The 16,654-nt window shown below is 40.0% G+C and overlaps 1 protein-coding gene across 1 annotated transcript; it reads right to left on the reverse strand.

Annotated features, from left to right (window-relative positions):
- Positions 1-6,661: 6,661 nt before the first annotated feature.
- On the reverse strand, positions 6,662-10,511 carry irx4a (iroquois homeobox 4a; the record flags this gene model as incomplete). Its single annotated transcript, XM_080541347.1, has 5 exons — positions 6,662-7,368; positions 7,904-8,214; positions 8,992-9,098; positions 9,630-9,881; positions 10,467-10,511. 5 exons carry the CDS (start codon positions 10,509-10,511, stop codon positions 6,662-6,664), a joined length of 1,422 nt encoding a protein of 473 aa, XP_080397473.1.
- Between the last annotated feature and the right edge of the window lie 6,143 nt (positions 10,512-16,654).

Raw genomic sequence — 16,654 nt, forward strand, 5'->3', positions numbered from 1 at the left:
TGTCAGACCCCATCATTTTGCATCTCTGTGAGTAACTATACTTTGTCAAGCAAACCATCGTCACGTAGGAAATAAACAAACTCGGCGCGTCGTATGCTAGTAGTATATGAAAGCTAAGATGAGTTAGCGATCATGTTAAGTTATTAATATCAATGAACACCATATTTATTAATTTAATTACACCTCTTTTGAGGCCTACCGCGTCTTTTGTTTCTGCTTGAATGCCTGGTGATAGAATGTATTCGCTCCCTAAATGAGGTGCAATGCAGACAGGAAATCACATGATGAGCCCATGTAAATAATGCATGGATCTTAAAGTGTTTCCCCCTGCCACTCAGTCACAGCTGGCCCAGTTTAATTAGACCACTCGGCTCTTGCTCCTCTCATCCCTCCTGTTAGCCCCGTCTCCATACTCCTTAAACCAGAATAACAAATCCAGCTAATCTACTGTTCATTGAAAGAAGCTCAGATATTAACCAATGCTTCCCCCCAAGGCCACAGGAAAAGCAAATAACAAGGCGAAAGAAAAAGGCACACTGACGGTTTCCCCTTCCTCAACTTTCCTCTTTGTATTCATCTTACCGTTACCTACCCAGTACTCTCCCCCAATCACAAGTGGGACCTCCAAAACATTTAATTACCCGCCAAACGTTTCACATCCATCACATTATCTCTCAGGAACCCGCCACGGTATTAGTGCTCCCCGCCAACCAATTACCTGCATTTTCCTCAGTTCACCTGCATTGCAAATGTGACCTTTACTTAGGTAGCTGATTGCATGTTTCCTGGGGTGTGTGGAGCAGTTGTATGTCTGAGAGGCGGACACCCCGGCTCTCATGTGACAGCCTGTCGTGAATGTTAATACACTCTGATGGCTGTGGAACAAATAAGTGTTTCTGACATAATACAGGGGCCATTACAGGGCGGTGTAAACGGGCCAGTGCTTTAATGAGCAGAGGGCATCCAGCCGAGCTCCCAGCCCCACTATCAGCCCCGCGCCTTCCCCATGCATAAGGAACCAACAGCCTTGACCAGCAGACCCTGCTCTCTCCCTATCTACAACACTTCCGACAAAGAAGTTGTCTCTTCTCCCTCTAGATCATCAAGAACGGCTAAAGTACAACCGCCAGCCAGGTCTAGGAATAGTCATTTTAAAGGGAGCATTCGCTTGGGTGACTCGTCAAAAATTTGGATGAAATAAATCCCCCTCCACCTGAGAAGAGAACAGTCGATCGCCGGGGCAGCATTAGACTTGATTGAGACGCACCATGGAGCACCTAGCGCGTTCGTGCAAGACCACACAGTCTGCTAGTCTGTCTCTCAAACTCCAGATAGTATAAACTGACCTGTTGGAGTTACTGAGTCGTCACGCTACATGCTGTAGACTGGGAGCAGGGTGTTCTCCAAGGTGTCTCCCCATGACATTTGTAAGGGGGGCTCCGTTTTTTGGAGACCCTCTACCTTAATAGGCTAAACATTAGAACAAAAACCTCTCTAGATGTACAGTATGTTGGCAATATAACTGCATATTTCGTTGTCAGAGGGATAGTTCACTCAAATGACCTGTCCTTACTTTGAAAGGAGGCGAGACACTGCTATCTACAGTACATTCTGGGTTTGTATACCGTACATGACCACTATTCCCTAACATTGGCATTCATGCCTAACCTTCTTCTAGCACATACTGTAACAACAGTGAATGATATACACCAGATGCCCTTGTTAGCAAGCAAAATCACCTCAAAGTAACAATCTTTTTTCTTTTCTTTTTTTTTACGTCGGACATGCACATTTATAATATCAAACAAATATACTATTTGCTTTAGGAAGGCTAATAATTTAGGAAAGAAGATACTATAATTGAAGTCTTACTCTTAAAAACGGTGAACACAGAAAACCATTGCTTATTGTTTGGAATGGAATAAAATCCATGTTGAAGTAGTTGTAAAAGGTCATAGGCGACTGTGTTTTCCAACACATTTGTGTTTATCATTTTAGCATCGATCAATAGTGTGTTGTTTTTAAGACCAAAAGCTGTGGGAGTCTTATCTTTGACCTTTGTTGTTGCTTTTTTCATTGTATTGTGAAGGATCAACATAACATACAAATGAGACCCTCATGTTTTGTGAAAGCTAAAGGCCAGTTACAGATGGGAAAGGAGGAATACCATGTTTTTGATAGTACATCATGTACAAAATAGTACATTTAATCTCATTGAGTATCACTTAGTGAAATAGCATCACAAACTATGACCGGGATTCAATCACACCACAGATGATGGATTTTCTGCATTTCATAGCAGCTTTTCCTGGTTGGAAGGATTGTAAGTCCCAGATGACTCCTCAAGGCACACCATAGGACTGATTATTTCCATGTCAATTGTCAACTTCCTCTGCATGCAACACACTGTTGTGCAAGATATGGATGTAGATGAGATATACTGTACTGTATAGCTGCCAACAATCCAACTGCTGTAACACTAGTGTTATACAGTAAGGTATACATGCAATAGTCATTTGAGTGTGGTGTGGTCTTGCCATAGAGTACTATCTTGCCATAATGTGCATTGAAACTAAGTTATCTCAACATGCCAAGTATGAGTATAAAGGGTCAACTTTGAAAAAGGGGTGCTGGTTAGAGTTTGTTTGCTGGGAGCTGCAGTGACCGACAAGACAGTTGAACTTGAATGAATGAATGAATGAATGAATGAATGAATGAATGAATGAATGAATGAATGAATGAATGAATGAATGAATGAATGAATGATGTTTCACAAGTAACAGTGAATGGTCTGCATAGAACCTGAGGGGGAATACATCATCAATGGGTTAAAGCACATACTGTGCAAAACAGGTCAGCAATCGCAGATCAATTTATTGCAAATTTAAATTTTGGGTGAGACTATCCAGTTTTAAAAATTTAAAACGCCACACACCCGGAAATGCTTTCAAATACTTTGAATGTTTGCTTGAGCCTGCCTGGAGTACCAAGTGGGGTTTGCACGTTTAAGACTGTTCTGTTTGTCCCATTGTGCCAGGCAAATGCAATGAAGCACAGTTAAGGATTTGAAATGATTTAAAATACTAGTTGGTCTGATACATATAAGACACTTAAGATATGGTATGTCTGTGCATCTTTGCTATAGGATCACCTTTGCTTGTACTAATAGTAGTTGAGTTCTTCTATTTGACTTTGCAGTGGTCAGACCTATAAGGGTGAAGTCGGTAGTGATGCACAGACTAAAGCATGTTGACCTCCAGTGTGACTTCAGGGACGTGTTGGCAGCCATAGATGATAGGGCACTCAGTGATGCCTGCTAGGGACATCCTGGTCACATAAGAGTGTCGACAGCCGTCTCTCGCTCTGGCCCACTCAAAGGCCGACTCATATCTATAGCCAATAATGCCCAGTCACCTTAAAAGACTGACGGAATGGCAGCTTTGATAAGTGCATTGGCTGTATCGACGAACAGATCTGTGGAAGTCATTCTGAGGAAAGGACATTTAAATGACATTTTATGGGAAAATAAGTAAGAAATACAAGTTAAGAAGTGCATTAACCCAGGCTATTTATCACAGCTGTGAATGTATACTTTCTAATATGAATGTGCCTTATCCTCCCCTGACTTCAATGCCGATCTTATTGATTGTTGATGTAATGTGATGGTACTGGTTCTAGTACGGTACACTTCACTGCTAACATTAATAAAACAAATTGTCATAATCCACTTTGGGGGTCTTCTGTATATATTTGTACTACAATTTTTATCATTTTATTGTCGATATTTTTTTTCTCCAAATCCTGTATTATGCAAATGAAGACAATTCAATGAATAGATTACACATTCAATTAAAGCAACTAGCTGTGTAGTTGATGTGTAATGATGTGTAACTATATCTATGATTCAGGTCCTGACAGCATTAACCTGATCTGTGCTCCCTGGGGAGTGTAGGTGCTACTCAACCCAAAACCCTCATTGTCCAAATCTCCTGTTTCATTGAAATATTTGGAAGCATTTTAATGATTACATGCAACATTGTCATATGTTTTACAATATCATCCAATTATAAGAAGCCACACAGCCATACTGGTTCCTTTTTGGGAATGCAGAATAAGCCTTGCATTTAGTATATCCTCAAATGAATTTGAATAGGTCTCCAATCGTTGATGTGTGCTCTCCTTCTCAATTATAATTTCCTAAATGGTGAATAAGACATATTGTTTCTCCTAGAGGCCTGCGTGTTTGCATATCTGTTAACACAATACTTTACTTAGGTATACGTTTGCTTTTATCTCTAATAATGTTATTTTCCCCCTTCTACATTTTGTGTATGCATGTATGTCCAATCATAGATTTACCTGGACCTACATGTTATTTAAGTTTAAAACCTCTAATTGGTAGCGTTTAAATAGCGTTTAACAGTGCCTTAAATGTATTCTCCCTTTTCTTATTTCCCAGTTAATGTGTTGTGTCAAAGTCTATTACCTCTGCTGGACGTTTCTGTCCCTTAAGTAAAAAAATAAATAAAAAATAGAACCATCAGCTGAGGTTTGCCAGGTCGATAAAGCTTTTAGATTTGGAGATGTTTTCAGGGAGCCCATTTCCTGCGGCTAAGAGTTGTTAATGGAGCTTAAGGAATTATCTTATGACTCTCGGTTCAAGAGCAGTTTATTTCCCAGGCCCTGCTCCCTTGTCGAGGCTGAATATGCTGCTGTCAAACTCGCTTAATGAAAAGTAACGCGTCGCTGATTACAGTTTTATTTGGTCTCTATGTAAAAAGCGCTGTTAATTTAGCAACCTCTCCTCTGTGTGTTTGAATTTGCTATGGCTGAATGATTTAGTCTCCCCCCTCCCCCTCCTCTCTCCCTCTCTCTCTCTCCCTCTCTCTCTCTCTCTCTCTCTCTCGCTCTCTTTCTCTCTTTCTCTTTCTCTCTTTCTCTTTCTCTCTTTCTCTTTCTCTCTCTCGCCGCTTTGGTGCAAAAGTTCAATAGAACGATCCTCATATTGGAAATGTTTTTCTGTTTTGGTATACCTATTGGTATACCTATAACATTAAACAATGTTTAAAGCAATACGTTGTTTTAACGTGTATACTGTAGTTTTAAGAAATCATGGGAGACCTGTTTTAAACCATGCAAAAACGAAACATTATGCTGGTCAAATGTTACTAGTTTTATCTCAAATAGCCTACATAAGCCTAGTCGCTGAAAAGTTGTCATTTCTTATGTTAACTTTCTTTAAACAACAACAAGAAGGTTAACTTTGGAAAGCAAATAAATACATCTTGAGTCGGAGAGAAATCCTTTGTCCACTAAGGTCTTGCAGCGAAGATCTCAATCGTTTGGCTTTCACATTAAAATTCATCATTGAAGCACCTCTCACTGGACGACAGTCCCAGGGGAGCGCACTTTTGCCATTACTGTCAAGAACCCTTGACTCCTTATTTTTGCCCTTTTATCTATAACAACTAATTCGAGTTCCATTGCCCTTTTCACTTTAAGACGTGCTTTCCCGTAAGCCTTTTACTGACGGTGGAATCATGGGCTAGAAAGCCCTCAGAAATTGAGGGGTTAGTGTCAAAAATTGAAAACTTCCACTTCAAATTATTGCTGCCGTTGCACATTAGCGGCCATATAGCGAATAACTTACCCTTTTGACAGCTGGATCAGTGTGGAGGTTTAGATGTTTCGACAATATTATCAAGAAGAGTGTGAAAATCAATACTCTTGACATGAAATATGACTGCGTACATCCCAATTACAGGCTGTTTAGGGAGGATTAATGAGCCTGATCTTCCGGTCTGATATTGGTCTTGAAGGCTTACTCTCATTTTCACTGTCAGTGAGTGAGAGTGAATGTTTTCTCTAAAAAAATAGATTTATGATTACAGCTTTAGGAAACATCACGTTTTTGACTGTCATATTTCCACATTGCTGCCTGTGTAAAATGGGGCCCCTGCAGCATATGAAGCAGCACTGTTGGGTTATGTTAAACGTACGCTGTCCTTTCTATTTCACAAACAGGCAGATTTCTAAATGATGACAAAGGCAAGTTTAACAACAACAAAATAGACGGATAGGTTACTGACAGGTATTTCGTGGCTGCAAATTCGAAATTCCTAAGATTTCAGCACCAAGGACAGCAACCACCATTGACGCAATCTTAACACAAGTACTCCTCAGAAACCGACCATTTATTTTTGTGAACAAACTTGAAACACATTCCTTCAATTTCGGGAGAACTGTGCATTTTGTGTGACTTTTTTTTTCTTTCAACAGTGATAATCACAAGCTATCGATTAACGATGGCTGAGTTCTAAAGGATAAAAATCATTAACATTTGCATGCTTTAAGAAAACAATCTTGTAAACTTTTTTTTCAAATGTAAACTTTCAGTTATACATTTACATAGTTTGTACGTGCGTTTCAACGAAATATCAATACGCTCAAACGAATCCCGTTTGGAAGTTTCACCAGTGAAATGCCAATATAATAGTACATAAATATATCCTTGCTAGAAAAAAAGAAAAGAAAAAAAAAGCCGTATCCAACTTTATGAACAAATCGTTCTGAGTTCAACAACTCGTGTTAATACCCCCCAATCAGTGGCATTACCCCACAACAGTCTTTTGCAACTAGGCATAAAGGGACATTTGGTTTGTTATGAGCAGAAGAGTTTGTTCGCAGTTTTGGGGAAATTCATACTGTCCTTAGTGGATCCCTGGTGCTGCAAGGATGCATGTCCTTTGATCACATCGCGATCGAGCGCACCTGTCTCCAGAATCGAGCCTTTGGTCGTGGTCCAAGAAACGGTGGTGTTGGTCAATGCTTGATTCAACGTGCTATGCCTAAACAAGGGGTCATGGAAAACCCCGTCGACCCAGTTTCTGAGAGTTGTGACCGGAGAGTCCTGCTGCCTGTCTGGGACATGCACATCAGGCGAAGCGGCCGCGGGAGACGGGGGCATGGCCGGCTGACATCTGAGCATACACGACGGATACTCAGTCTGGTTCAAAGACGTCGCCGTTTGGGCTAACGACCAGATTCTTGGTTTGCCCTCAAGTATTTGGTGGCTTTGTTGATAGCATGTTTTTGCTTGCCTGTTGTTTATCTCGTGCTCACAATCCTCTGAGGTAGTTTTCAGACAGGTTTTACTCAAGTCCTCCTCCTCCTCCCCGCCCAGAGAAAGTGGAATGGTGATCTTTAACGACGTGTCTTTCATGTGATCGTTCGGACAATCAGTCGTCGTCATGTGGGTATTCATGTGATACTGATGTTTGAGCTCACATTCGGAGTTCTCCGATTCAATCGTGTCAAAGTCCTCCAAGTCGCTGAGCTGCAAATCTTTATCATCCCGACTTCGGCTCTCTGGAAGTGAATGAGACAGGAGACATAAGTGATACAATTGGAATACAATGATAATCAAATTATAACTGTCATCTCTTCAGACTACATCTTGACTGCCCCTCCTAAAGAACTCCTCATCCCCACTATCCCCCTCTACAGTTTCCCTACTGTAAATAAAAATGAAATACAAAACAAACAACCCCCAAAAATATTCTTCCTTCTTCCAGCATTGTGACTGCCAATGGCCCCTTGTCCTAGCATAGATTTGTTTGTTTTATGATGACTGATATAGATGATCGCCTACTTAGACAAATGTACTTGTTGTAAGTCTCTTTGGATAAAGGTGTCTGCTAACAGTCACCACTTTCATGTGTCATTTAAGCTGACATCACGATGAAACAAGTTTAGGCCTAGCAGTTGTATAAAGCCTATTCAAATGGATAAAGTTGAACTACAGACATTGCAGGAGAGCTTATAAGTTTATGTGATAATACACATTTCGTCACTATCAATCCTCAAAGCTTGTTACTCATGCAGTCTTAGCTGAGGAACTGACCATCATCATTGTTCTCGCTTTTGATTTGCTCATCTTGAGACCCCTCATCGTCTTCATCATATCTCTTCTCATCAGAGCACTTGTTCCTGGGAGGCCACGTCATCTTGTTCTCCTTCTTGAGTCTCCTCCTGGCGTTGGCGAACCATGTGGAGACCTGGGTGAGGGTCATCTTAGTGATGATGGCCAACATGATCTTCTCTCCTTTGGTGGGGTAAGGGTTCTTCCTGTGCTCCTGTAGCCACGCTTTGAGGGTGCTGGTTGTTTCACGCGTAGCATTTTTCCTTCTTGTCCCTCCATCCATGGATCCATATCTGTCAGTGAAGATGACGATATTGACTCACTCACGAAACAAGAGATGTTACAGTAGTCTATGCATGGGACACTGTACAGTAGTCTATGGGACACTGAAGCAAATAGTGGTTTGTAGAGCCCGCTATACTCAAATGGCTTGTACATTTAAAATGCACAGTGTTGATTTATATACTGTAGAGCTCAACAACCATCTCGTGGGAGGTTTTCATAAGAGCGTTATTCAGTTGTGTGTCTGAGGTCATGCACTGCAAGGAGAGGTAAATGGAAAGAAGTGCTGCTCCTCTGACTGTTCATCCAGAAAGATAAACCAGTGTACCATTGCTTGATTGAGTGTAATGATGGAGCCTCAGGTAAAAGGGCCCCAGATAGCAAAGTATTTGTAATATTTCAGCACCTCAGGCCCGCTAGGCTACTTTAAGCCAGGGATGGGATACATCCTAAACCTGTAAATGATATTCCTGTGACTTCCTGTAAACTATATATACTGTAAACTACACTTGTCATGTGTTACTTTAGCGTCTCATCAACAGATTATGTGAATATTATACAATGAACAGTATGATACTTATAGTTGAATTGCTGGCCTGGACACACATGTTTTTTTCTCCCACTTTTGGTTGTCAATGCATTCAGAATTATGGTGTCACAATATCTATATCAATAAACACGAAAACAACATATAAGATGTAATGATTGCACATGCAACAGTAACAAAGTGATATGTTCCTGAAATGACGCAATCACATTTCTTTACAGATGAGATGAACATAGGCTACCTGTCGTATTGATACTGTCCCAACGTAGGATCATAGGGATAGTAGGCAGCTGCCTGGGTTATCCCCGCATGCGCAGAGGCTGTTGCATCTTTTGTATCGAATGCACCCTGTAATAAAACAGACAGTCTGTCAAGAGGATGTCACACTATAGAGGCATATTATTCAATAACGGTATACATTTCACTCACAACGTCAAGCGAACCAATTGCAACGCACACTTTACATTTCGACAAATAAGTTTAAATTATGCGTGCAATGTTGTTGAATAAAAAAAGTAAAGATATATGTATACAACTGGAGATGAGAACGAATGACTTACTGGAGGAAATATGATAAGTGCATATGACTGTCGTCAGTTATATCAATCACAATTAAGCCATCAACACATTTCAGTAGCACTACTGCAGCCTACAGTCGTTTGCAAAACTTAACTATAGCATATGCCATTACAAAGTTATTCTTGCATTTGCATTCGATCACACTTCTGTCTTATTAAAACAAAGCTACAATACAGTATTGTACTATGAGAAGGCAACAGTCACAACGTGTGCGTAAAGGTGCATGCTCTGTGACTGCTGTCGTCTACGCGGTTATATTAATCAATGCCATGCATGATAAAGATCAGATGAACGGCTTACCAGCGAGTAGAAAGCGGACGGATCGGTGCCATATGTAACATAGTTTCCATAGCCTTGACTGCTCGTGTAGGGGTTCCCATAGACGCCTAAAGCCGCAGCGGAACTGAGCTCGTGCCTGGCGGTGGCCAACAGTCTACTCTCGTAAACGGGGCAATAAACTGGGGCTTGGGCTGAGGCTGCCACGCTGGGGTCCGAGATGGATCTGCCGCTTGATTCGCAGCAAGTTGTCAAAGAGTTGGTTGTCATGAGGAACTGAAAGGCACAAGAAAACAGCAAGTTGTTCATCAAGTATGTCTCGAAAAATTGATATTGAAGTTAAATTGCGCGTTAAACCCTTGCGTTAATCTCCTTCATTTTTGGAAAAACATGTTTATTGCATAACATTCTGCATATCTAACACATCCAACCATGTTTTCAGAATACCCATATGCATACCCCCCAAAAGACAAGGTTTTTATGGACCATTGCCAAAAAACAACAGTTGGGTTATCTATCAAGCCCCTGCTACACATGTCCACAAAACAAGTTGGCATGTGTGGATTTCAGAGAAGATAAACATATGGTGGACATTCCAAGGCCATTATCTTGAATAAATCTTTTAAAGGAAGGTCGGGGTGCCCTGGTTTCTTATTACCCCTCTTACCTTTATCGTTCAAAGAACACAGGTACCACTAGTCATTTAGGTAACGTAATACATTTCCGATACCGTACATCAAGGCACTCTGTTTTCCCCTTTCGTGTTGAAAGTGCATAAAAGGATAACATAATCAATATAATAATCAATACTGACGAAATCCAGACGAATATTCCGTTAATATTCAATAAAGCAAAACTTACTTGTGGTGCAGACGAGTAGGGATATCCAAATTGTGGATATGACATTGTAGAGTGGTCCCAATATCCAGAAATAAAGCGAGACTGCAGGTCTCCACGCTAACGTAGCCTTGCTCTGTTTCACTGTACCAATTGATTGGTAAGCACAGGCTCCTAGATGCTTATAGGGCGAAGCAGAGTACCATGTTTAATTTGTTAAAATGCCCCAGAAACGATTCTTAAAAATGCCTATATTCTCTTTTTTTCTTGTCTTATGAACTCTTAAAATACGCAAATGAATTAGGGCAGTACAATATATATTTGCCGGGTTAATCACTTTGGTGTCAGAAATACATATTTTGCTTTATAAAAAAGTAGTATAAAACACGTCAGCTCAGATGCAGGTTGTTTTAAACACCAGTGACTCTGACGTCAGAAGAATCCCACTCAAAATGACCAGACTGTAACTTTAATATGCATTTTCTTGGGATAAAAATCGAACAAGTAACAGGGAGAAGGAATGAGCACTTTTAAGATATAATCGGGTGGCAATTCAATCAATCAATTAACTTATGGTTTTAATATGCGCCCCCTTATCTTGATTTCAATCAAATACAATGAAACACTTCATCCAGCTGTTTCGTTTTGTGCTACTAAATCATGGGGAACATGTCTGATTTGAAATTAATTAACGAACAAATTGACTCAATCTTTTTCTTTATGGTAATTCATATATTGTGGAAACGAAGATATGTCTACAATTTGAATGGGATAACACATGGGATAACATGTACAAAACAAACACGGATCATTGTAATTTGTAAACTATTACTAATTTGCAAATAATGTGAACATGCTAACATGTCAAACATTATTTGACGCAACACTGTATAGGCTACCCCTATTGCCAATTGAGTACTCTCTTGAGCATTGTAAACTAAATGGTCAATTAATTAGCTTAATTCACGCCAATTTCATGATTTGCTGTCTAAATACGACTGCAATTTCTTCCAACTTCACACCTCTCAATACAACTTTTAAATGCAGCCTCTCTGAAATGTTTACATTTGTATCACACTTTAAAATCAGTTGTTCCTTTGCTATTCTTCTCCCCTTAGCGAAATTAGAATGTTGAGCGCTGCCCCTAAACCTGCGAGGCGTTTTCAATAACTTTAATGCAAGAAGTGTCAGAGTGATGTCTTTGGTCTGGGTGGAGCAGGAGCGTCTGCTCCATGGTGTGCTGACTTGCTTAGAGAATCCTGGGTTCAGACATGTGAATAGCCCCAGGGTCACACTCAAATTAATGATGATGTACTCCTCTTTTCCCAGCTGGAAGACTGCCTGCTAGAAACGAATCTGCCTACAGTGACAGCTCGACTGAGGGTGATTGATGACTATCTAGAGACCGGCCAACATAATATGATATTGGCTGCATAATTGCTTTCATTTACAGATGAAAGTACTTGTCCTTAAATGAAGTTAAGACTTTATATGGCAAGTTTCTTTTGGAGTTTACACACTCTAGTTCTTTGATAAATTAAATTAATCTGACACCTCAAACCTAATTTAGCAGTAGAAAAAGAGGTCAGGAGGTGGAAAAGGAGGTGGTTCGATCTGCCATATTTTTAATTTGCATTAACTATGAATGACACATTAACACCCCTCCCCAGGGCTTGATTTAGATGTTCACGCACACACGCACACACACACACACACACACACACACACACACACACACACACACACACACACACACACACACACACACACACACACACACACACACACACTGAAAGTGAGTGATCAGAGATCTTTCAAATTAATTCAATTTCATCAATATACAGTATTTAGTTGTCTAAGCAATCTTATTTTTGCTTTTCACTTTTCATATGTTAAAATCAATCATTTACATTGTATCCAGTCTATTTACAGTTCCATAAAGCACAGGCGGTGGGCTCTTGTATGCTATCGAAGAGAAGAAAGTTTGATGGACATGTTCAGTAAACGATATTGTCCACACGAGCTTTCTGTATACATTTTCATTATCAATGCTTTACTGGTGTTATGGGTCCTTATGAAATATTTAGATGCACTAGTATGCTCTTAGAGGAAAATGAACGCTCCAGGAGTTCATGCTTGTTTTGCGTTAAAGATGAAAAAGAAAGTTCTCCTCTCTGACAGATGTAGGGAAGGGACTGCGCCCATTCAATGCAGAGCCAATGAGAGAAGTAAGCAATAGTCCACGTTATGGGCCTATGCATGTGAAGTAGTTGTAGTTCATGGAGTTCGAAAGATGAAATACGGATTAAGGATAATCTTTTATCAGCTTCCTATCATGCAAATTAATTTGTGACGAATGGCTATCTTATTTCATAAATGAAGATAGATTAATGTAGTGATATCAAGTGTCATCCAGCATCCATCACTCAATGGGTTGCATAAATCAACTTCTCCCGCGGGAATAAATGGATGTTAATTGCTTGAGTTTCTTTCTTCATGTCTTAAACGTATAGTTGTTGTCTGCGACCTTGCGATGTTTCTGAGAGAATCAAACCTTTTCTTTGGCTACTGGACTCAAAAGTCCACTTTTCTAAACGACAAACAGAAGATAGGCCTCGTGTCCCGGGAGTATAATTTATGATCAACGTCAAGTGTTGTGTACTACATACGCATCGTTAACTTCGGAGAGTTTCCCGAAACATTCCGTTCATCCACTTTTATTAATTTCTGTCGTTGATTAATGAGCCACCCAGAGCACACGAAGAGCAAAGTGCTTGGAGGTATTTCGTCCTTCTAAGTCACTTCACACTTGTGAGAGTTACTATGAAACATAATTTACTCTCTCACTCTGCAACCACCTAGCTATATGCATTACCTAGTACATTACAGTGGCCTACAGTATTTGATATCTTGATAAGGATAACAATCAAGATTCTTACCAAGATGTACAATACAAGTAACATGTCTATGTTTATCCATATCAAGTCACAAATAATAATAATACAAAATAATATAATAAATAATTTTAAAAAACTCACAATTATTTAATTTTATTTAATATATTACTTGGAATGTGCAATATGATTGTATATATTATAATACAGAATAGGACCTCAATATATTAATGAATTCTGATTTGTTGCGAGGCAATGTGATTTGTTGAAACACAATTATATTTTTCTTAACAATGAACTACTGTGGACAAGTTCCAGTCAAATTGGGCTCCTCAGTGATTTATGCTCTGTATACATTTTGTCATGTTGTAAAGCCCATCTCTTCCAGGGATTATAATAAGTGGGACAGTGCATGGTTGAATGTGGTCCTCTGGCATTGGAAAGGTCGTTAGAGTATCCCTTTAGAGTCAAGTGCTCATTATGAACCTCCATCACCAGACTAACTGGGTTCACTGCCAGGCTCCTGCCTGCCACAAGACTGTGAGCTCGTGGAGGTAAATCTCAGTGAGCTACAGTAACACAAGTCTTCAGGTTTCAAGCTAGTTTACTCATAATGTGAGCGTGGTCCACCAAACCACCTTTATTCATCGCCCTATGACATCCTGTGACAAGATAGGTTTGAACTCTGATCTCATGTGCACTGCAGTTGTGTTAGCTGGCTAAGCTAAAGCTTAGGCATTGTCCACATAATATTTTTAGGCTGGAACACTGCTGACTTACTAGAGAAAACGGATACAACTGATAAACTGATACAGTTGGTGACTTTTGATTGAAACCCACATTGGATTTGACTGTATTACGCAATGTAATGTGTCAACATGGGCCGAAAGTGTCTTGATAAGAGCTGATCCTGTTCCATTGTCATTGAATAACTCATAGAAGGGTCAGGATTGGGGGAGAGAAAGGCTCTGAGAGCAGTGCTTCCAGTCTATCGATGATGTTGTGATCGACACACTCTCCTACAGTATACGGTCCTGGACAAGTGGTGCATAAACATGGATTATTTTAATCTCTTAACAAATGTTATGATGTCTAACTGGAGGCCACTGCACCTGTAGTTTATAGTTTTTCCTGCACATATGATCCTAATTACACTGTATTTCTATTCAGATTTCTTATGCATGCATACCAATGAGACCGAATATTCTTTCTTTATGAATTCTGTTGTGTGTGTTGGTGTCGCTGTACTCAGGACTTACCACTAAAGTGTGGTGCGTAGGTCATTCACATTCCCTGAGTTAGGCTACTATGAGCACGTGGCTTGATATGTTATCAAGGATTTATTAGAAAGGTAACAAACTATTGTACCTGAAATGACCCCCCCCCCCTCCACACTTATCCTTCAAGGGTGAACATCAGAACACTGGTCTAGTACTAACCACCTGACAGCAATTTCCGGTGGAAGTCGAACAACACTTTGTGTTTTCGTGCAGATCAACCTTCACACAATTCAAACCATATTATAATTCAGCGCAATTTTGAAACGACAACGCAAACCTGAACTCAATCTTAGAGGACAGGCGCACTAGATGATTTGTATTGTGACATGAACCCTGGAGCTGCTTTCAGGCTGTCCAATGGCAATGATGCTTCAGTGTGAAAAGAGACCATCCAAGGTTAGAGATATTGTTTATCTGGCAAAAGATTATCCTCCAGTATATACTGTAGTCTTTAGGAACAAATGGAATATTGATCTTAAATGAACCTTTAACGATTTCATTTTTTATTTCATTTTCACAACGATAGCCCTCTGGCTTTTTTGCAGGAGTTTGATGGCACGCCCCCGGCACCCTCTTGGACCACTTTAAGTTGCAAAAGATGTTTTTAAGAAACATCATACTCCAACTGTACATACGCAAAAATACATTTTCTTAAACTTTACCCTTTAGTAAAGTGTTCAGTAACCTAATCTTTTTATAGTGTAACGCAATAATACAAAAAGCCACCGTTTGTACCAGCGTAAAGACTCCCTCTTCTGCTAATCTTCTGCTAATACTACATGCATACTTTTGTTTCATATTAAGCTTTTTTATTACTGAAGAAACAATGGATGCATAGAATTCAGAATAATTCAGCATGACCATTTTCACAGATCATATGAAGTAGCTCACTCTTAGGCCTACATGTCAATGATATTTCATCGCTGTGGACTTCTTCTGTCTGAGACAATGGCACAGACTGCTCAGATCCTCTGCAGAGACAGAGAGGTCCTATCACCTTAAGTTTCTCCATCTTTTCAGCATCTAAGAGGTTTAACATGTTAAAGTTCTCTTCACATGTATAATTGATTGATGGGATCAGAGCATTCACACTGCACTTAGTTAACTAGCTGCAGGTGTTCCTCAAGCATCTGGTTAAGGACGGAAAAACCAATGGATATCCCCCCAAATAGTAGTAAGCATAGTAGTAACCACCCTAAAGTCATGTTACACTGGTATTAGCAACCCTCCTTCCTCTTCTCCTTGGACTCTCAAATGTATCTGTGTTAATTCGAGAGAAAAAAACATGAGTCTGCCACAAACTACTAGGCTACAGGCCATTCTCTCCACAACAGTGCCATTGCATAATACAATATTTTTTTCAACACAGGTTTCTTTGAAACTGGAATGGAAATATGGAAATAACAACAGGAACGGGCCACCGATACCTTCTTGCTCAGTGATTAACGACAAGCTACACATTAGTTTCTCCTTAGCATGCCAGTGTACAGGCTGTTTAGGACCATAAAACATGCCTGTACGACCAGAATCACAACCTCGATTTTTATTGTATATTAGAACTCCCTCCATCTTTCATTTTGAATCATGCTCGGTTGATTACCGCCGGTGGGAATTAAGCTTATCACGATGAACATTTTAGCCACTGTGTGAAGACACAGATTACACTTTACTTTTGAAATCTAGAACCAAAATAGCAGTTGGGGGCATGGAAATGTATTGTGGAAGACCTCAAATTTCTGTACCAAACCTCTTCCCTTTTGGATAAGAGGACAAAGAACAAAGAAGAGACAGAAGTACACTCCCAGGGAGAGAGTGAAGCAGGGCTTAATGCAGCCGGTGTATTGACAGCAGGGAGAGAAGACGCTTGGTGGAAAAAGCATGTCATGCTCATAACTGCCAAAGTTAGTCCCACATTACCTGCCTGCTTTTTATGCAGAAATCACAAAATCCAGAGGCACAAAAAGCAACTACATGTTAAATGGATATTAAAATTGTATAGTGTTAATACTTTCAGGTAAAAATATTCAAATGCATGCCT

The sequence above is a fragment of the Nansenia antarctica genome (genome assembly GCF_963989245.1).
Source record: "Nansenia antarctica genome assembly, chromosome: 10".
NCBI classification, from domain to species: Eukaryota; Metazoa; Chordata; class Actinopteri; order Argentiniformes; family Microstomatidae; genus Nansenia; species Nansenia antarctica.